General features: G+C 43.8%; 1 protein-coding gene across 1 annotated transcript in view; it reads right to left on the bottom strand.

Annotated features, from left to right (window-relative positions):
* Positions 1-23,286, bottom strand: part of LOC310800797 (protein NLRC3-like) — a gene marked incomplete at its 3' end in the record, with an annotated part of 166,632 nt that overhangs the window by 124,854 nt on the left and 18,492 nt on the right. Inside the window, exon 2 of the mRNA XM_083664717.1 lies at positions 4,142-4,270. Coding sequence (XP_083520843.1) covers positions 4,142-4,251 — 110 coding nt within the window. The 5' untranslated portion in view covers positions 4,252-4,270. The remainder of the gene's footprint in view (positions 1-4,141; positions 4,271-23,286) is intronic.

Raw genomic sequence — 23,286 nt, 5'->3', positions numbered from 1 at the left:
CTCGGCTTTGTCTCTGTCTGGAGAGCACTGTCGCCACTTAGCTGGTCGGTAAAATAGATTATACACATTCTCTTCGTCCAATATTGGTATAGGAGACGTAAAAGGGGTTGATCGATGTCCCACCGTCAAAAAAAAAAAATGTTTATGTAAGCCGAGATATCTCGTCCTTGGCACTCAACGGTTGGATCCTGTAAGCCGAGATATCTCGTCATTGGCACTCAACGTGTTAAGACTCTCCAGGGCCTACAAGGTATGTCAAATTTAAAATTAAAGTACATGTCTAATTTGCATTGTTTTACACAGTTTTTCTAGGCTAAGGCCAAAAGTGTCATGCAATGGGTAAATGGCATTTCCAATCGTTATTTCGAATCGGGGATTTAATATAGTGACTTCAAATACAATTCCAAATGGTTATTTCGAATAGGAATAAGGAAACGATGTATTAAATGATGTTTTAAATGATGTATTCGTAATTCCATTTTGAAATACACTGTTTAATGTATGTTTTTGAAGTTCCTTTTCCAAATACGACTTTTTAATGATGTATTAATACGTCATTTGTGAATTCTTTTTGAAATTACTCTTTTTAATTGTACGATTGGATAATTATTAAGGGGACACTCTATTCATTAGTGTAAGACTCTCCTGGTCCTCCATACTGCGCAGCACATTGTCAAGTCAAGTCAAGTCAAGTCAACTTTATTTGTATAGCACATTTCATACACAGAGGCAATTCAAAGTGCTTTACATAAAATGGTTGACAGGAAAATAAAAGAACAGAAGAGAGTAAGATGGACATTTAAAAGCATCACAGCAAAACCTTAAAAAAAGAGTATAAAAAGTGCATTAGAATAAACGAAAAGAAGAAATAAAATGGACATTTAACAAAACTTAAAAAAAAGAGTATAAAAAGTGCAATAAGCAACAGGCGCAGCAGTTGCAGAAAGATGACTCATTGGGTTTGCATAGTAGCTGTCAGCAGTTAAAAGCGACGGTAAACATAAAAGTCTTTAGTCTATTTTTAAAAGTAAGTAAGGTTGGGGCAGATCTGAGGTCTTCAGGCAATTTGTTCCAGCTAGCAGAAGCATAGTGGGTAAATGCAGCCTTCCCCTGATTTGATTTGATCCTAGGGACAGTTAATAAGGTGGACCCTGTTGACCTAAGAGTTCTAGATGGTTTGTATCGTGGGAGCAATTCAGCTATGTATTTTGGGCCTAGGCCATTAAGTGATTTATAGACTAATAACAGTATTTTAAAATCTATTCTCTGACACACTGGCAACCAGTGTAAGGACTTAAGAACTGGAGTGATATGATCAGCTTTCTTAGTCTTCGTTAGAACTCTAGCAGCAGCATTCTGAATGAGTTGAAGTTGCCTAAGTTCTTTTTTGGAGAGACCAGAAAAAAGGCTATTGCAGTAGTCTAACCTACTATAAATGAAGGCGTGAATTAGTTTTTCTAGATCCTGTCTGGACATGTATCCCCTAATTCTTGCTATATTTTTAAGATGATAAAAAGCAGATTTTCTAATTGACTTAATGTGGGAGTTAAAGTTGAGATCGGAATCAATAATAACTCCAAGATTTTTGACTTGGTCCTTAGGCTTCAGGGATAGAGACTCAAGGCGTACAGTGATTTTAAGCCTTTGTTCTTTGGGGCCAAACACGATCACCTCAGTTTTGTCTTTGTTTAGCTGTAGGACATTCTGGCACATCCAGTTATTTATTTGATCAATGCACTGGCACAATGATTCTATGGGTGCATAGTCAGCTGAGGAAAGAGTTATATACAACTGAGTGTCGTCTGCATATAGGCTACTTTGTTTTTTTGCATAATTAGGCCTAGAGGGAACATATAAAGGTTGAAGAGGACGGGCCCCATAATGGATCCTTGAGGCACCCCACAAGTCATCCTAGTTAGGTCAGATGTGTAATTGCCAATGGAGACGAAGTACTTCCTGTCTTGAAGATAGGACTTGAACCACTGGAGGACCGTACCTGATAGCCCAACCCAGTTTTCCAGTCTGTCCAATAAAATTGAGTGGTCAACAGTGTCAAATGCAGCGCTAAGATCCAGTAGCACTAGAATCGAATTTTTGCCTGAGTCTGTGTTCATTCTGATGTCATTTATGACTTTAGTAAGTGCGGTTTCAGTGCTGTGATGGGGGCGAAAGCCTGATTGGAGTTTATCTAGGAGATCATTTGAGGTTAGGAATCTATTGAGTTGTAGGTAAACAACCTTTTCAATTATTTTGGCTATAAAGGGGAGATTAGATATTGGTCTGTAGTTACTGATTACCGATGCATCAAGGCTACGCTTTTTTAGTAGGGGTTTAATAACTGCAGTTTTCAGGGACTCAGGAAAAGTGCCGGTCACAAGGGATCTATTAACTATTTGCAATAGGTCCGACGACAGACAGTTATAAACGCTTTTAAAAAAGCTTGTTGGAAGGGTATCGAGACAGCACGAAGATGATTTAAGGCCTTGCCTTAGTTTCCTCTAAGATGTCGTGGTCGATAACGCTGAACTGGGACAAATTTATCGAACTAGGGATCTGCGGGTAGGATCAGGTCACAGCATTTCTTGGTGTGGAGCCACTAATAGCCTGCCTGATATTAATAATTTTATCCGTAAAAAAGGCAGCAAACTCATTACATTTGACAGTAGAGAGGAATGCAGGTGCTACACAGAGAGGCGGATTAGTCAGTCTATCAACTGTGGCAAATAGAGTGCGTGCATTGTTCACATTTTTGTTAATTATCTCGGAAAAGAACGATTGTCTCGACCTTTTCAGTTCGAGGTTGTAGGAGTGAAGGCTTTCTTTGTAAATATTATAGTGAATGTGAAGATTAGTTTTCCGCCATTTACGCTCAGCTTTCCTGCAATCTTTCTTTTTACATCTAACGGATGCAGAATTTCGCCAGGGTGCTTTAATTTTGCCAGACAGCAATTTTAACCTAACAGGCGCCACACTATCAATAGTATTCAGAATTGTTGAATTGAAGTTATCAAGAATCTCATTGACAGAAGCTGATGAGGGAGGAGATAAAGAAAATGTCTCCATAAACAGCGCGCTGGTGCCTGCATTAATGTCTCGGCTTTTAACGGTTTGTGACCTATTAATGATCTCAGGGGAGATTTCCATTTCAAAAAAGATGCAAAGATGGTCAGACCACGCAACATCAATAGTCGACACAGAAGAGGACTTGAAGCCCCTAGTAATAACTAAATCCAGGGTATGGCCTCGGTTGTGAGTAGGCCCTGAAACATGTTGAGACAGATCAAAAGTGTCAAGTAAGATATTCAGTTCTTTGGCAAAATTATCCGTCGGGTTATCAATGATTATTGAAATCCCCAGCAATAGATATACAATCATGTTCCATGAAAATTAAGGAGAGTAGATCAGCAAATTCAACGAGAAAGCTGGCTGAGTATTTTGGTGGTCTATAGATATTCAGCAGTAATACAGTGGTTGAGCATTTCAGAATAGCAGCAAGGTATTCAAACGATGGAAAGTCTCCAAATGTTACCTGCTTACATTGAAACATATCAGAAAAGACAATCGCTACTCCCCCCCCCCCCCCCTCTTATCAGCTCTGGGAGTGTCAATGAAGCTATAATTAGGCGGTGCTGATTCGGACAGAACATCCACTCTGTTGTTCATATCGAGCCAGGTTTTGGTGAGGAACATTAAATCCAGATTATGGCAGTATGGGAGAGGGCTGGAGGGCATGTGAGGGAGGGGACGGTCGGGGGGGTGTGGGGGATGGCAGAGAGAGGGTGGGTGGGGGGGGGTGGGGAGCAGGTAGGTTGAGTGACGTAGTCAGCGACACAGACATTTCACTAGGTAGCAGACACTGCTCGCCGACACTTTAAAGTGTCGACTCAAGTCTTCATTTCTGTCGGCGACCGTTTCAAAAGTGTCGGCATAAATTGGGCTTTGATCTTCCTTGATTTCATCTGACTCATGTAAACATGTAAACAGCTTTCATGTTTTAGGGAGAGGCACTGTAGGTACATATTCAGGGGAGCACAAAGATGGTGTGTGATGGATTGTGGGCAGTCTGGGGGCCAAAATGCCAGGGCCAAAATATTGTTCCAGTCCAGCCCTGATTATCTTTACATTTTAACAGTCATCTTACTTTGTGTCTGAAGGTCCAGGTTCATTACTGAAGTTTGGAAGTCTGCTCTTAGACTGGTCACTCCTACAGCTGGGTGTTGAAGACTTTGTTCTGCTCTGCCTCGCTCCCATCTTCTGGACTTTAGTCAGTCTGAAACAAACCACCCACGCACGCACACACATGCACACGCACACGCACACGCACGCATGCACACATACACACACACGCACACGCACGAACGCACGCGCACGTACACACACACACACACACACACACACACACACACACACAGTGCACACACATACACGCACGCGCACGCACGCACGCATGCACGCACACACACACACACACACACACACACACACACACACACATTTTAATACCTTTATTTGTGTTCACATTTAGACAAAAACTCCTTGAACACAAACAATAATAGATGCACAATCAATGGGAAATCTTGTAGTGACAGATGTATCTAGTCTGAATCTATGGATAAAGGAAACAGCGCCTCCTCCAAATGTGGCGACTGCCAATTATTGCAGAAATAGAGCAGAATTTGGCCAGAGCCTTGACTCTCGGTCTGGGCAGTCCTGCCCTCTGTAGGCCACTTACGACCAGCCTATGGAGATTACCAAGGCTTCCAAATATGAAAACAAGCAATTTACAATTATACCCAAGCCCTAACCCTAACCCTCTGTAATCTTACCATAACCATAGCCACTACTTGCCTAACCTTAACTCTACCACTTAACCCTACCCTATTGACCTAACTCTAACCTTAACCTAACCATAACCTATTAATCTAACGCTAATCTTAACCTAACCCTAACCTATTGACCTAACCCTAACCTAACCCTAACCTATTGACCTAACCCTAACCTAACGCTAATCTTAACCATTGACCTAACCCTAACCTTAACCTAACCCTAACCTAACGCTAATCTTAACCTAACCCTAACCTATTGACCTAACCCTAACCTTAACCTAACCCTAACCCTAACCCTAACCTATTGACCTAACCCTAACCTTAACCTAACCCTAACCTATTGACCTAACCCTAATCTGAACCTAACGCTAACCTATTGACCTAACCCTAACCTATTGACCTAACCCTAACCTATTGACCTAACCCTAACCTATTGACCTAAGTGTCCAACATTCAATATGTGTCTCAAAGGCAGGATCAACACAGCTGCAACCAAAACATTAATGAGGGCCCTGGCACTGGAACACCGGCCGGCTAGCAGCTGGTCATAATCCGGATTTCACTGCATGTTTAGAAGGGGCTTAAGTGGAATGGAAGTTGGAAACAATCATTAATGTTTTGGTTACACCTGTGTTTACCCTGCCTTTGAGACACAAATGACCGCTGTGAAAATGGTTGAAGAAATAGAGCAGAATTTTGCCAGTGCCTTTCTGTAGCTTTTTGGGCTGTCCTGCCCAATTACTCTCTCTCGTAACGGACAAGCCCGTCTTTTATTGTCACACGAACACCACAATACATGCATGCGGCCACAACACACTCATGCTGACGGTGGCCGGTGAAAAGTGTCCTCTGCATTTAACCCATCCAGGCATGTCCTTTCCTCCGAGGGGCAGGCCAGGAGCAGTGGTCGCTTTCTCGTACAGCGCCCGGGGACCAACTTCGGATGTTGACGTCACTGGTCGGATGACGATGACGATCTGATCTTCTGCATGTTTTTGGTGGGGGGGTTATATACGGAGGAACCCCCTGGGGGGTACGGGGAGAACATGCAAACTCCACACAGAGAGAAAGGCCCTTAAGACGAGATAACCCACTCTGGGCAGTAGGCACTGAAGATATGGGGGGGAACACAACCACAGCGCTCACAGTGTCCCATGCGAGAATCGAACTCAGGACTTTCTAACTGTGAGGCGACAGCGCTACCGACTGCGCCACCGTAGCCTACCCCTAAATTTGTTCTCCGCATTTGACCCATCCCCTGGGGGAGCGGTGAGCAGCAGCAGTGCCGCGCTCGGGAATCGTATGGTGATCTAACCCCCCAATTCCAACCCTTTGATGCTAAGTGCCAAGCAGGGAGGCAAATGGGTCCTATTTTTATAGTCTTTGGTATGACTCGGCCGGGGATCGAACTCACAACCTCCCAGTCTCAGGGCGGACACTCAAACCCCAAGGCCACTGAGCTGGTCTACTACTGTAGCTACTACTGTAACAGCCAGCCTGTGGACATTACCTAGGCTTCCAAATATAAACAGCAGCAATTTACATTTGTACCCCAGCTGTATAATAGCATCCTTGAGCAGTTGGTACAGAAGAAGAAAGAAAGACACCGGAGCTGGTCGCAGCCTGTCTAGCACCATGTGCAGACTACAGCAACGTTTGTCACCTGCTGTTACCTGCTGGTAGCTTGGTGCTGCAGCTTGATTGGCTGTCTTCCTCTCTTTCCGTCTTCAATTGGTCGATTTCAAATTGCCCCCTCCTTTCATCGCTGCCGTCCGACGCGCATCGATTTGCAAAGCATGCTGGGATACCAGGCGGCGGGCAGCAGCGACGAGAGGAGGGAGCAATTTGAAATCGACCAATTAAAGATGGAATGCGTAGTCAGTGAATGCCTGTGTCCACCAGACGCAGTGCTTCGAGGCACGGTCCTGAAAGCGTCTTCGCTCTGCTCCGCTAAACGCGCCCTGTGCATTTTCACTTCCTGCTTCAAGTTGTGTCAAGCAGCACAGAGCAGGCTGAGCTGGGCAGGAAATAAAACTGTCAATTTACAAAATAAAACCTGTTGTAGGTCAAGGGAAGGGACAGTCACAGTGAGGGGGGACCAATTTGGCCTGCTTTTAACACATTCCCTGCCAACAACGTATGAACACGTTTTCAGAATCCAGCTGTTCCCTGCCAACAACGTGTTTACACGTTTTTGGCATCGATTTTTTTTTTTTGACGGTGGGTTGTGCATCTAAGCCTTTTACATCTCTTATATAATTATTGGAGCCACCGAACGTTTACAACCCATTCCACCGACCCACTAAGTGGCAACAGTGCTCTCCTTGCTAGAGAAAGGAAAGCATTTTTTTAACTTGTCAAGCCATTCTCAGCCCAGCCATTCTCCTTTTCGCGCTGATTGCTGGCGATGTGGGATTGCAAATTTACATAATAGATTCAGCCGATCTACTATGATCGGGTGATAGATAACAGGTGGAGGAACACACTTTGAAACACGCAGCATAAATATGACCAGAATCGCAAAAGCTTCTCTCAACCAAAACTCCAAACAAGCGAGTCCATCCCGACTTCCTCAAACAGCGGCCGTGCAGACAGGCCAGACAGGCACAGGAGAGCAGCAAAGCACTGACTGGTGACAAGCTTGTCCGCCCACGGAGGGCGGAGTTGAAGCAACTCGAGAGGGAGGGAGAGAGAGAGAGAGAGAGAGAGAGAGAGAGAGGGAGGGAGAGCGAGAGGGAGGGAGAGAGAGAGAGAGAGCGAGAGGGGGAGGGAGAGAGAGAGAGAGAGAGCCAAAAATGAATGGTTAAAGTGACAGTTCCATCCAATTTCACAAAAAGCCGTTTATCTCTGAATATTCTTTTTCACGCTAAAACCATGCTGTATTCAACTGCTAATGCTTACATAACTACTAACTCTACAAACTAACTCTTTTAGACAGAGAAAGTACACATTCTATTAGTACTTTTGAGATATTGTATGTTCACAAACTCCAAGCTGAAACGAATCCTCGGCTCTTATAAAATGAGCCATAATCCTCAAAAAACGGCTTGGCAGAAGCTACCTACAGCAAAAAAAAACGTCTGGCAGTCAATGTGTTAATATACAGCAATTTGTATCCCTTCCATTGTTTTGGCAGCTACTTAGGCCATGTCCACACGGAGACAGAAGCAATCTTTTTTTTTTCGTTTCAGAAAAGTTTTCCATAAACACGGAATCGTTTCAAGAAATGTGTGTATCCACATGAAACCACTGAATGCCACTGAAACCGCTGTAGAATATATGCCAGGCCGGTAAGTGGCGCTGTAACGCTGCCACAAAGTACACCACAGAGAATAAGACAATCTCGTCAATAATGGCATTCAACCACTAGGGGCGCACAGTCTATAATGTGTATCTCACTGTAGCGAGCAGCTTAAACCCTTGGCTTTGCGGGGAGGTTTGCCATGTCGATGAATAAAATGATTAAACCTATACAGGCAAATGCAGAGCTGTTCAGCAGGGCTGATGGTCTCCCTGTAGCCTACAATATAGAACGTTAACTATCGGTGACGTTCCTGATATCATCCACTTCCATGATCTTTAGACATGTTGCAAACACATCCCAGCGTATTGGCCGCTCCTGCACATCACAGCACAGGCTAAATGATGCAACATAAATATACATTATATAAACTCATGGCATAAATGTGTTTTTATTGAAAAAGTTGCATCAAGTAAGCTAAAGTCTTGTTGGAGTAGCGGTAAACGAGTGGACATCACAGAGCAGACATCACAGTGCAACCGTGTGTTCCTCAAACCTCTCACTTCCCTATTGACGTTGTATTTGCGAGGGCTATATATAGGGCAAGCCGAGTATGTCGGTTACACTCAGGGTTTACATTTCATTTGATTTAATTTTGTCCAATATTAAAATATTCCAGAATTGCATGTTGTATTCAAAATAAATATAATTTTTATCTAACACGTTAAGCCTGATTTTGTTTGTGTTATTGTAAAAATGCAGCTGTCGCTAAACCTTCTGGGAAATATCCGATGAAGGGAGGGGAGGGGTGGATGGGAAGAGTCAGCTGTGTGGAGCCCTGAGGATGTTCTACACGCTGTTCTCCGTGTCCTCCACTTGTTGCTGACGGTGGTAATAGAGGAGCATTATATTTTGCTGCAAGATCCCTAACAGGCTCAGTAGCTGCTGTAGCATGAACGCTAGTGCCATGATTGTTATTGTTGCTGGTGGAGAGAGGTGGGGCTATGGCGTCATCGGTTCAGGAAAGATGCGTATGGGTTGTAAACACGGAAATGCAAGGGTGGCATCTTCAGATTTATTCACTCTGGGACCCGGTTTCAAAAATTAGCGTATACTCCCAGAACGTATACTCCCAGAACGCGGTTCCATCTGGACGAAATGTCTATATGACAAAAAACTTTAGCGGATAGACCTAAACTCGTCTCCGTGTGGACATGGCCTTAGGGTCAAATTAACATAGCGAGTCTGTTTGAAATTCTTGTGTCAATGAACTAAGTTCAGTAATGTTGAGGTTATGGTTGATGTAGACAGTTGCACTGTTATACTGTTTGGCTACAGAGTGTTGCCGTACCCAGCCTAAGTCTCGTGAGAGTTGCAACGTGATCTTATGAGATATACATGTTCCCGTGCTGTCATGTCAACATGTCCTCTCACCTGACTCTGGTATATTTAACAAGTGAATAAACGTCAAGTCAAACTGTAAAAAGTGACGCCTGCACCTAAACAATGGACGGATTCAGACGTCCAGACCCTCTGGTCTTTGATGGAAATGTGGAAGAGAACTGGTGCAAGTTTGAACGTGAATATGAGATATTCATTGCTGCAGCACACAGTGACCAGAGCCTACTCCTCAATCTACAGTGACCAGAGCATATATACTCCTCACACAGTGACCAGAGCATATATACTCCTCACACAGTGACCAGAGCATATATACTCATCACACAGTGACCAGAGCATATATACTCCTCACACAGTGACCAGAGCATATATACTCCTCACACAGTGACCAGAGCATATATACTCCTCACACAGTGACCAAAGCATATATACTCCTCCACACAGTGACCAGAGCATATATACTCCTCACACAATGACCAGAGCATATACTCCTCACACAGTGACCAGAGCATATATACTCCTCACACAATGACCAGAGCATATATACTCCTCACACAGTGACCAGAGCATATATACTCCTCACACAGTGACCAGAGCATATATACTCCTCACACAGTGACCAGAGCATATATACTCCTCACACAGTGACCAGAGCATATATACTCCTCCACACAGTGACCAGAGCATATATACTCCTCACACAGTGACCAGAGCATATATACTCCTCACACAGTGACCAGAGCATATATACTCCTCACACAGTGACCAGAGCATATATACTCCTCACACAGTGACCACAGCATATATACTCCTCACACAGTGACCAGAGCATACTCCTCACACAGTGACCAGAGCATATATACTCCTCACACAGGGACCAGAGCATATATACTCCTCACACAGTGACCAGAGCATATATACTCCTCACACAGTGACCAGAGCATAATATACTCCTCACACAGGGACCAGAGCATATACTGTATACTCCTCACACAGTGACCAGAGCATATATACTCCTCACACAGTGACCAGAGCATAATATACTCCTCACACAGTGACCAGAGCATATATACTCCTCACACAGTGACCAGAGCATATACTCCTCACACAGTGACCAGAGCATATATACTCCTCACACAGTGACCAGAGCATATACTGTATACTCCTCACACAGTGACCAGAGCATATATACTCCTCACACAGTGACCAGAGCATAATATACTCCTCACACAGTGACCAGAGCATATATACTCCTCACACAGTGACCAGAGCATATATACTCCTCACACAGTGACCAGAGCATATATACTCCTCACACAGGGACCAGAGCATATATACTCCTCACACAGTGACCAGAGCATATATACTCCTGACACAGTGACCAGAGCATAATATACTCCTCACACAGGGACCAGAGCATATACTGTATACTCCTCACACAGTGACCAGAGCATATATACTCCTCACACAGTGACCAGAGCATAATATACTCCTCACACAGTGACCAGAGCATATATACTCCTCACACAGTGACCAGAGCATATATACTCCTCACACAGTGACCAGAGCATATATACTCCTCACACAGTGACCAGAGCATACTCCTCACACAGGGACCAGAGCATATATACTCCTCACACAGTGACCAGAGCATATATACTCCTGACACAGTGACCAGAGCATAATATACTCCTCACACAGGGACCAGAGCATATACTGTATACTCCTCACACAGTGACCAGAGCATATACTCCTCACACAGTGACCAGAGCATAATATACTCCTCACACAGTGACCAGAGCATATATACTCCTCACACAGTGACCAGAGCATATATACTCCTCACACAGTGACCAGAGCATATATACTCCTCACACAGTGACCAGAGCATATATACTCCTCACACAGTGACCAGAGCATATATACTCCTCCACACAGTGACCAGAGCATATATACTCCTCACACAGTGACCACAGCATATATACTCCTCACACAGTGACCAGAGCATATATACTCCTCACACAGTGACCAGAGCATATACTGTATACTCCTCACACAGTGACCACAGCATATATACTCCTCAATCTGGCAGGAACCGAGGCTACAGAGAGAGAGAGCGGTCATTCACATTATTCACCTGCGGTTTTGTCAGAGGACAATGTGGCCATAACACCTGCGGAGTCAATGGAGGATCCAGAATGCCTTAACCCATTGATACCTGATGCAGCATTTGCGTGTATATCCCTCATTTGTGTGTGTATCCCTTTAAGACCGTGAACTTAAAGGGATACACACACAAATGCTGCATCAGGTATCAATGGGTTAAAAGGAAATTCAGGGAGATATGCAGCCCAGTGACCAACGTGATGATGGAGAGGCATCACTTCAACACCAGATACCAACAACCTGGTGAAACAACTGAGTCAGAGGTGCCTTGCTCAAAGAGACAGATCTCACTCTATCAAAGGCTGTACGCATCTGCCAAATAAATGAACTGACTGAACAACACAGTAAAGCCCTCTCTGCACAAAGACATGTGACAGTAAGCAGTGTGTCCCCTCATCCACCTGCACAACGTTCACAACTCCTTTCAGCAGATTTAACTTCCTGAAGATGCCCTTTGGCATTAGCACTGCCTCTGAACTCTTCAAAAGAGCTATGGAACAAATCTTTGCTGGATACCCGTGCACCAGAACCATGGATGACATCAGCATTGGTGGCAAGGGAGTTGAGGAGCATGATCTGAAGAAAGTGTTGGATCGAGCCATGCAGACAGGTGAAGCTCAGGCTCAACCCAAAAAAGTGCAGGTTCAGGCTCAAGGAGGTGAGCTATGTCAGACACATATTCACAGACGATGGACTTAAAGCAGATCCAATACAAATCACAGCTATCAGTGAAATGTCACCTCCAGAGGACAATACAGCTCTCTCTGTCTTCTAGGGATGATTAACTACATGGGCAAATTCATCCCAAACCTAAGAGAAGTGTCAGCACCACTTTGCCAGCTGCTGCACAAGGATGTGGTTTGGAGCTGGACACAGCATCAACAGGACACTTTTGACAAGCTCAAGACATGTGTCACCAGCCCACCTGTGCTTCACTACTATGATGTGCACAAACCAGTGACTCTCACCTGTGATGCATCCCAGTACAGCTTAGGAGCTGCTTCCTCCAAGATGGTAAACCTGTGGCATACGCATCACGCACACTGACCGAGATGCAGACAAGATACACTGTGACAACCTAGACTTGTCCCCGGACCATACGTTTCACAACGATACAGACACACCCCCGGATACACCCATCTACTTACGGATTCGTTCCCGTTCGCGCCATTATTCAACTCCCTTCCGCATAAGTTCATTCTGTTTTTCTTCTGAGAGGAGGAAGGAGGAAAAAGCGAGAGGTGCGTCGCCGCCGGAGCAGCACGCTCAGATGGGACATCAAACAAAAAGTAAGGCTGTTTAAAGTAAAGCTGGTCACACTGTTTATCCACCTGCCACTGAAGCCGTCCTCCGTGCCTTCAACAAACTCTTGTTTTCTCCCAGATCGCTCCATTGCCTCTCTGCTCGGATGCTCTCCTTTCAGCTCTCTCGCTGTTTACCCAAGCCACTGAAGCCAGCGTCACTCACCCACCCGCAGCAGCAAAACCCGTTCAGGATTCACGGACTGCATATTGGACTGACTGACAGACTGTAAGTGAGAAAAGCTATTCTTACTTGACCGGGTTTTGTGGATTCTTTGCTTTGTTTTGGGTTGTATTAATAAGCTGAACTGAATTGAATTGCACTGAATGTAATTTCCTTGTTTCACCAGGGCTTTTTTGCTGGGAGCACATAACCTGTGAAAAGAAAACCTGTAAATGGAATGGATTACTTTTTGTGGTACTATGAACCATTGAACTGACTGGATGGGTCGGGTGTAAATCCTGGACTGGATTACCTGGGTGAACTGAGGGATATGGACTGGAAATGAACTTTTCCCTGAAACTATTTCTTGCACAATATATACTGAAACTGAGTTTGTTGGGTGTGGTCTGAAATTATTTGAGTGTTTCTGTGTTTGCCTTTAACACATTGAGTGCCACAGCGCTTCAGTAAAATTGTCTGCAGCCTGTGCCAGATTCACTTCCATTCAGTTGAAAACAGCTATATAATTTTTTCTATTAGGGCTATATTGATGGGGCTGGACTTTAATGAAACATTGAACACTCCTGCTTCTTCCAAAGAAGAAATTTTGTTTCTAGACAGTTCCATTATGAAATGACAGCCTCTGAAAAAAGTGCACTTTCAAGGGTTTTCTGTCGTTTTTTTTTACTTTCCAAGATATAGTCACTTTTATGAATACCTTTTGCACTCTAATTTCGAGCACATTCACTGACTCTGGCTGGTGTTTTCTGATGTGGTGGCGTGGTGTGGTTTCTGTGCAGCCTGCGTGCCCCCCCCCCCCTTCTCCACCTCTGAGCTGTGGGCTCCTCCCCACACGCACAGAGTTTGTTTTCTCGACTCCGTTTTTGCCCCGGACGGATCCCAGCGCGCATCAAGGAAATGCAAAACGCGACTGAACGAAAAGGCTTGGCCGTTCGGCTTCGGATGCTGGCTTTCTGGCAGGGAAGCGTGTGGAGATAGATAGAAGCATAAGAGCTCAGTTGTGAGCGCGGATGCAGCCGAGCCCACTCTCCGCTGCAGACAGAGCAATATATACGGCTCTGGCTGAAGCATGCATCGGTTTCCTCTTTGATCACGTCTTTCCCTGCTGTCTCATGCACAAAGTAAAGGATCTGAGGTGGGTGGCGCAGCTTCCCTGTCGATGTTTAAGGTGGCGCCGTGTGATCCCTTGAAGGGATTCATGCTCACTGGCTAGGTACGACCTTAAACAGCAGAATTATGGAATAATATGAATTATGATTTTAGGACGTCCACAGACGTCCTTGGCACTCCTCGTTACATTTTTTAGGACGTCCAGAGACGTCCTTGGCACTCAATGTGTTAATGTTTGCCTTTAATGCATTTGTTCTTGCTGGGTTGAACTTTGTTCATTCAATGTGCAGGGTGTACATGTTGTTATGTGTGCACCTTTGTGAGGTTTGGTAAGACTGAATGACACAACCCTGACTTAACTCTTAAATGCTAGGAGAGAGACCTGGCTGGCACCCCTAACAAAATAATACAGGAAAAAGAAGGAAGTCAAAGTCAAACCGTCACAACGCACAGCTCTAAAAATAATGTCAAAAAACCCTATGAGCTGGCATCACTGCCATACTGAAGCAGTATAACCTGCTCAGTTTTGATAACTTCTTAACATTTTCTTCTCTTAACACATTGAATGCCAGCCATGTTTTCATTCCTGTAGGTAAGTTGTGCCAGGGGTGTTTTTGACGATTCTGGCTCATTTTAGAGACAGCCGAGGATTCTTTTCTGTTAAGAATTCATGAACACCAATCATCTAAAAATAACTAATAGAATGTGTGCTTTCTCTGTCTAAAAGAGTTAGTTTGCAGAGTTAGTAGTTATGTAGATATTAGCCGTTGAGTACAGCATGGTTTCAGCGTCTGGAAATTTATTCAGAGATAAATGGCTTTTTGTGAAACAGTCACTTTAACCATTCATTTTTGGCATCAGTAAGACCGTCAGACATTCTAAACAATAGTTTTGAACAGTAATTTCCTCCATAACAACAGGAAACACCCCTCTCATTCAAACTCCCTCCTCCCTCCTCCCTCCTCCCTCCTCCCTCCTCCCTCCGCTGTACAGCGGGCGTGTCAGAAGCGCTTTTGCTGCTGCCTGCCTGTGTGCCTGCCTGCGTGCCTGCCTGCCTGCTTGCCTGCGTGCAGACGCTCCTTGTGCGAGTCAAGATGGGCCGGGGAATGCGTGGGCGATGGGCAGATGTTGATTCTGGCCTTTCTGAGGTGTTTCAAAGTGTGTTTCACCTATGATCTATTTTGCAAATCGCTCTCCGCTCTCTGTGTGCTGCTGCCGGTGCGCGGCCGCTCTCAGGCAAGACAAGTCTGTTACTGTAAAATCGCCACGGCATTTCCTTGAACGGCTTGGTCCCGCGGCAGTTTTTTCTTTGATTTCGGTCGTCTGGGGGAGCACTGTCAACACTTAGTGGGTCGGTAAAATAGATTATACACATTATCTTGCTCCAATAGTGATCTCGAAGATGTAAAAGTTGTTGATTGATGTCCCACCGTCAAAAAAAAAAAAATGTTTATGTAAGACGAGTAAACTCGGCTCTGGCACTTAAGCGTTGGATTATGTAAGACGAATTATTTCGGCTATGGCACTTAAGGTGTTAAATTAGTTTTTAAATGTCTGCATAATTTGGCTCCTGAGGTTCTGTGCAAATCTATTAAAAGACATAGTGTCACTAGAGCCACTAGGGGGCGCAGCTAGTGGTAACTGTGAAATTGCACACCATAAGACCTCCTTAGGGCAGACTGCTTTCTCCATTGAGGGCTCTCATATGTGGAATGCTATGCCCACCAAGCTGAAGCAGACTCTCAATCTTAATATCTTTAATACAAATGTTAAAGACTGGCTGAAGAATAGTCACGTCTAGTTATATATGTGCTTCATTGTAGGTGTTTTTTCCCTTTGCTTTGCATGTCATGCTTTGTCTATTGCTTATATGTGCTTTTGTTCTGTCTGCATGCAATACTGAGCAGTCTCCTTTCTATATATTATGTGTAACTATTGTTTGTTTTATAGTACATGACATGATTAGTCTCCTTTCTATACATAATGACTGAGTAACTATTGTGTTTGTTTTATAGTACATGACATGATTAGTCTCCTTTCTATATATTATGAGTAACTATTGTGTTTGTTTTATAGTACATGACATGATTAGTCTCCTTTCTATATATTATGACTGAGTAACTATTGTGTTTGTTTTATAGTACATGACATGATTAGTCTCCTTTCTATATATTATGAGTAACTATTGTGTTTGTTTTATAGTACATGACATGATTAGTCTCCTTTCTATATATTATAAGTAACTATTGTGTTTGTTTTATAGTACATGACATGATTAGTCTCCTTTCTATATATTATGTGTAACTATTGTTTGTTTTATAGTACATGACATGATTAGTCTCCTTTCTATATATTATGACTGAGTAACTATTGTGTTTGTTTTATAGGACATGACATGATTAGTCTCCTTTCTATATATTATGACTGAGTAAATATTGTGTTTGTTTTATAGTACAGTACATGACATGATTAGTCTCCTTTCTATTATGAGTAACTATTGTGTTTGTTTTATAGTACATGACATGATTAGTCTCCTTTCTATATATTATAAGTAACTATTGTGTTTGTTTTATAGTACATGACATGATTAGTCTCCTTTCTATATATTATAAGTAACTATTGTGTTTGTTTTATATTACATGACATGATTAGTCTCCTTTCTATATATTATAAGTAACTATTGTGTTTGTTTTATAGTACATGACATGATTGATTAGTCTCCTTTCTATATATTATGAGTAACTATTGTGTTTGTTTTATAGTACATGACATGATTAGTCTCCTTTCTATATATTATAAGTAACTATTGTGTTTGTTTTATATTACATGACATGATTAGTCTCCTTTCTATATATTATAAGTAACTATTGTGTTTGTTTTATAGTACATGACATGATTAGCCCTAGAACACTAACGTCGGGTGATTTTCACCCGGACAATTTAATTCACGTGATTTTCATTGTCTTGCTGCTGTCTGAGGTGGGCGGGTCCTTAGGTACCTTCAGGATGCTCACTGACGTCATTGAATGTAGGTTTGTTTCCCTGCTCCCACTCATGGTTTTTTCTACCGGCTACGTGTTCGGGTGATTTTCACCCGACGTTAGTGATAGAGGGTAAAATATCTTCGGGTTAGGGTTAATGGTATTGTGGTGACTTTTTTTTTTCCCACCACACAAGTCCCATGAATGGGTGGACCGAAGGAGAAGTTGGGAGCTCCTGTTTTTTGAATTTGATATATTTTTTATAGTGTCCCCCATAATAAACTTTTTTGTGTTTTTTGTGATATTTCACATTAATAATTAATAATTAATTCATGGCCAGTTTAGGACTGCCAATATTTAGCACAGGCCAAAGATTTTCATAATTGTTGGTCATCTTTCAAGACCCACAGTAAATTATCTATTAGCACCAGAGTGATTTGCAATACCTCAAAATGAAGATGTACGTCTCTGGGTTCACCAGGAAAAAAAAAGTGAGCTTTTAGCATGTTCTGTACTCTACTTATATCCATTTATATACACCCTGTTTTCACCCAATAGGTCTCTCTGAGATGACAAACAGGAGAAAAGTCAATTTCTGTAAAATACACATTCTCAAGCAGAACTCGCTCTCAATTCTTTTATTTTGAACTGTATTGACATCAGACATGTAAATACTATTCGTTATGACACAAATGAAAAAAAAAAAAATATATATATATATATATATATACACATGAAGTGCTTTTTTTTTACATTCAAGAATACAGCAGTGTGAGTGAGTGTGCAGACAGACACACAGACAGACAGACAGACAGACAGACACACACACACACACACACACACACGATCCCCCTTCGTTGCGTGATTTCTAACCCCACATAGGATAAGCAATAACCACGCCCTGTGGCGCCGGGATTGGCCAGGAGCAACACTGGAGGGCACGCAGCCCAGCGATTTCATGAACCAACTGAATAGCTCTTGAGAACAGACGGGCTGCTGTGACTGCCGCTTCTGCCGTGTGTTTATTTTGTTTTGTTCTGGTGCACCCGTCCTCGTCCATGTCTCCCTGACTGTCCTATTCTGCCTGCTATTTGATCGTTCTCGTTTTCCCCTCGGCTATTCAACACGTCCTCCTCACCGCCCTCTGATCGATCATTTCCTCATTCCTCCGATGATCAAACGCATCTGTGGATTACTTTCTCCCGTTTTCTCCGGCTGGCACACAGGAAGGGACCAGCTCCTGCAGCGCGCGAGGGGCGTTTCAATGGCGTTTCTCCTGTCTGCACATAGTGCACAAGGAAGCGTTTATCCGTTTGCTGCTTTTCCTCTTGCTCAATTTCAAAACAACAGCTGCGGTATGTGTTTGTTCACGTGTTGTCTTAGATGCTAGGGACCTGATACTATGTCACAGGCTGAGGAAGTGTTTGAACTACGCCCTGCAGTAATAAAAACAAAAACACGTCAAACACGTCATTGGCCCTCTGGGCTATTCCTGATAACACGTCAAAGACGTCATTGGCCCTGAATGAGTTAAAAACAAAAGAGTACCTCAATTTGCCATGTATTGTTGTACTTTAAGATATTTTGATGAGAAGTATGTTTTATGGGGTATATTGCATCGGGTGAAATACACCCGACGTTAGTGATGGTGTGACCTTAAATCACGTTAGTGTAGGGTTAGTCTCCTTTCTATATATTATAAGTAACTATTGTGTTTGTTTTATAGTACATGACATGATTAGTCTCCTTTCTATATATTATGAGTAATTATTGTGTTTGTTTTATAGTACATGACATGATTAGTCTCCTTTCTATATATTATAAGTAACTATTGTGTTTGTTTTATAGTACATGACATGATTAGTCTCCTTTCTATATATTATAAGTAACTATTGTGTTTGTTTTATAGTACATGACATGATTAGTCTCCTTTCTATATATTATGAGTAACTATTGTGTTTGTTTTATAGTACATGACATGATTAGTCTCCTTTCTATATATTATAAGTAACTATTTTGTTTGTTTTATAATACATGACATGATTAGTCTATATTATGAGTAACTATTGTGTTTGTTTTATAGTACATGACATGATTAGTCTCCTTTCTATATATTATAAGTAACTATTGTGTTTGTTTTATAGTACATGACCTGATTAGTCTCCTTTCTATATATTATGAGTAACTATTGTGTTTGTTTTATAGTACATGATATGATTAGTCTCCTTTCTATATATTATGAGTAACTATTGTGTTTGTTTTATAGTACATGACATGATTAGTCTATATTATGAGTAACTATTGTGTTTGTTTTATAGGACATGACATGATTAGTCTCCTTTCTATATATTATGAGTAACTATTGTGTTTGTTTTATATGATGGCAATCGCCGATGTGGTTGTTGTAGTCAATGCAATTATACTTACCGTTGGTAACAACTTTAAACATCCCCACACAGGTAAAGTGATTCCTATAAAAGGAGTAATTTCATGCCAAAATAAATCGGTCATTTATCTCATCACTTGCCCTTGTGGCAAATCCTATGTAGGCAAGACGAGTAAAGCATTGAAAACTCGTATTGCTGAACACAGAAGCACTATCAGGTGCAAAAATATGAATTATCCAGTGGCAGCTCATTTTGTTGAATTGAATCATCCCATCTCCTCCTTAAGATACATTGGTATTGAAAGGGTCTCGCTCCCTCTTAGAGGAGGTAACTTGGAGGTCTCACTTTCTAGGAGGGAACACTTTTGGATCCACCATTTAAGAACCCTGTCACCTTATGGACTGAATGTGGATTTTGATTTAAAATGTTTCCTTTAAAGTAGCTTATCATTGGATATTTAGATGAAGTTATTTATGATGTTCATATAGAGCAATATATATATATATTGGTTTAGCTAACTTTGTAATTGTATGGTGTTTGCTGTATACTGTATATGATTGACTAGTCAGTCACTGATTGTTTGCCTCACCCCAATGATCATGTAATCACCACCAGATGTGTGAATAGGGTGTGGCCTAGCCTTTAAAACATTTCCAGTACCTGTTGTTCCAAACTGCTGTTGATTTTGAAGAAGGCCGGACGGCCGAAACGTCATCATTAAAAGTATGCATATGGAGCCAGAGTGTGCGACACTTTCTTTAATTTAAAGTTTATTTTCAGCTGTCAGCAATTTGAATACAATCTCGCCGAGGTCATTTTTCTGTTTTTTGCAGATTATGAAACTACAGACTGTAAGCAGACAAGATACAATACAATACAGTACAACACAATGCGACGACAATACATCAAACAATAACAACGGATATGATCACAAGTGCTTCACACCAACCCCACCCCAGTGGGAAAAAAAAGTAAATTACAAGAGCTCATGTGTTCAGAGCTTATTAAGCAGACCAATACTGGATGGTATGAAAGTGGTAGCAAGAGGTATTGCTGCACTGGAAACCTCCAGTGTTTGGGTTGGGGCGACTGATCGCTCAGAAGCTGGGGCAGGGGGGGGGGGGCAGAAGGCTGCGGGGTGACACCCTGGGGGTTTAGCCCGCCGAGATGATCTAGCCGGCTCATCAAGAGGGTGTGCCGATCAGCAGTTTCGGAGGCCAGAGCCTGGATTGCTTCTTTCTGGTGGGCAATCATCTGGCGCAGAAGTGTTGTTGAAAGTTGGGTTAGCTGTCTCTGCATGATTGTGTCCAAGGCCCCGAATGTGACCATATGAGTAGGGACATACAGCTGACCGCCTGGTGGGTCAGCTGAAATGGCCGGCTGGGAAACTGGGGTCTCGGGAGCTTCCTCCTTGATTTGCGATAATGTACCCGCTAAATCCATTTCTGAGTTGTGCATACTGTCGGGCTTGGCGTAAGACATGTGGATCTAGTCGCGGGTAGTTGATGGCCTAGACACACTTGGTAAACTGAAGTCTCGATGAGTAGGAACGCTGTGGAACTTGAAAGCTGAATCTGCAAGGTTTGAAGATAGGGAACTGTTGCAGAAAGTTGCCGTGATATTAGTCTATGGACAACTGCAGAGGACCTGCAGAAACGAACCTTTATAGATCCCGAATATGACATCACCTAGTGTTATGACATCACCAGCGAGACCATCCAAAAGGCATGATTGAGAGACTTGTGAATCATCACATCATCACCGTCCGTGACATCATCAGTGATCCATGACATCATAGTAGGACCATCGACTCGAGTGAAGTACAACCACACTTTAGATCGCTTCGTTCTTTCAGCAATTCTTAACGTGCTCTGCTCAGTTGCATGTCTAGTCTATCTGCCTGCTTGCCGGTTCCCTGTTCCCTGTGCATGTGTGTGGTGGGTGCTCTCAGGCACGCCCCCAGCCCCTCCCCTCTCCTCTCTCTGTCCTCACTCCTCTCATCTTGGCTGGCAGTGCAGCAGCTGTGTCTCTCTCGTCTGACGGGGAGCAACGCGGAAAACATGATCCCTTTTCTTCTTTGGAAATCGCAAAAAACACATCATAGGCCTGTCTTACGGAGATGGTGAGATAAAATGTGCAAGATAACGTAACATTTATTTAGCAATTATATAGCCTATAGGAAATCTATTTTCTTAATTTCTCCACTCCAGACAGTACCGATAAGAGAAGTGAGGTCTCCAGACCATATTTCAAGCTGAAGGCCACTCATGCATAATCAGATCATCCCCTGACGACAGTCAAGTCCTAGCATAACGTGGTCAGTCAAAGTCCTAGTATGACGTCTGCTATGACGTCAAATATGACGTCAGTTAATCCTCATATATATAGCAAGGGTTCTATGTCACCTCTCTCTCTCCGGCCGATCATAGCAGCAGTAGCTTCACGGCAGTCCATCTCCCTCGAAGCCGTCCTCCGAAGCGTTGTTTTGCTCCACATCTGCAGACCGCATCAGCATCCTCAAGCCTTCTCCACCCGTGGATATTCACCGCAGATCTCAACGCTCCCCACTCCATTCCTGGTATGTCGAGTTCCGAGCCAGAGCTGTCCATGGACAGCGACGACAGCTTAGACATCGCTTCCCTGTTCCGGACCGGCCACGGAGCGTACTTGCTTTCCGAGGCGTCTGATGAAGACGTTGGCGAAGCGGCTGGACCACAGGCTGCCAGCATAGCCCCGACGAGAAGGCCCAGCGCGCGTTCCCGTGGCACGGGGCGCGCCACTGCGACGGCCCGTGGTAGGAGAGCAGAAGACGAAGCGCCGCGCCGTGGACGCCCAAGAACGCGAGTGTGCCGGAAGGAGAGGCCGCTCGGCGCGGACGCGCGAGAGGCCGCGGGCGAAGACCAGTAGAGGCAGCTGCCCCGAGAGCTGGGAGCCGCCGGGGAAATGCAGGCCGCGGGGCCGCCGCGAGACGCCACGTCCTTCCTGGTCGCACTGACCTCCAGGCCGCCTCCCCGGAAGCGGAAGCGGCCCCATTCGTAGCTCCGCCGAGCCGACAGGGGTCGTCAAGAGCCATTCTGCTGTCCCTGCTAGATGCGAGCAGATCAGTAGAAGCCCGTCTGAGCGCCCTGAAAACCCCCCATTCCCCCCACGTTCGCCGCAGCCCAGCTGGCGCAGCAGCCGATCCTACCCCCGCCCATGCAGCAAGCCGACGTGCTCCCCACCACCACCCAACCCGCCCAGATGAACACTCTGGTGTCCGCCACGCCCGCCATCCCATTCGGTATGTCTTTTGTTTCTCCCTGTGCCAATGTTTCTCCCAGGCTAAGGTCCAAGATTTTAAAGGGCAGAGACATTAATTTAGTTAGCATACTCCTGCCATCTCCCGAGTGTAAAAGGAAGGTTACGGGTGACCCAGATGGCCCCGTTTATTTAAAGTCGTCCGACCCCCGCCTTCCCAAAGACCTTTCCTTATGTGACTTCCTGAACACGTTTGGCGTCTACCGTGACGTGATCTGCGAAGTGTACCCAGAGCGCCGCCATGAGCTAGACAAATATCTAGCACTAATAGGGGACCTCTACTCCAACCACGGTAAACTATTTTACCAATATCATAAAGCATTCTCCGCTAAAGCCGCCCTGATGATCACTCTGGCAAATAAGCGGCTTGACTGGTCCATCATGGACATGCA

This window comes from Poromitra crassiceps, assembly GCF_964638095.1.
Source record: "Poromitra crassiceps genome assembly, contig: HAP1_SCAFFOLD_80, whole genome shotgun sequence".
In the NCBI taxonomy this organism is placed as follows: domain Eukaryota; kingdom Metazoa; phylum Chordata; class Actinopteri; order Beryciformes; family Melamphaidae; genus Poromitra; species Poromitra crassiceps.
Note: the sequence above shows the minus strand (reverse complement) of the source record. Positions and strands in the feature narration are given on the sequence as shown.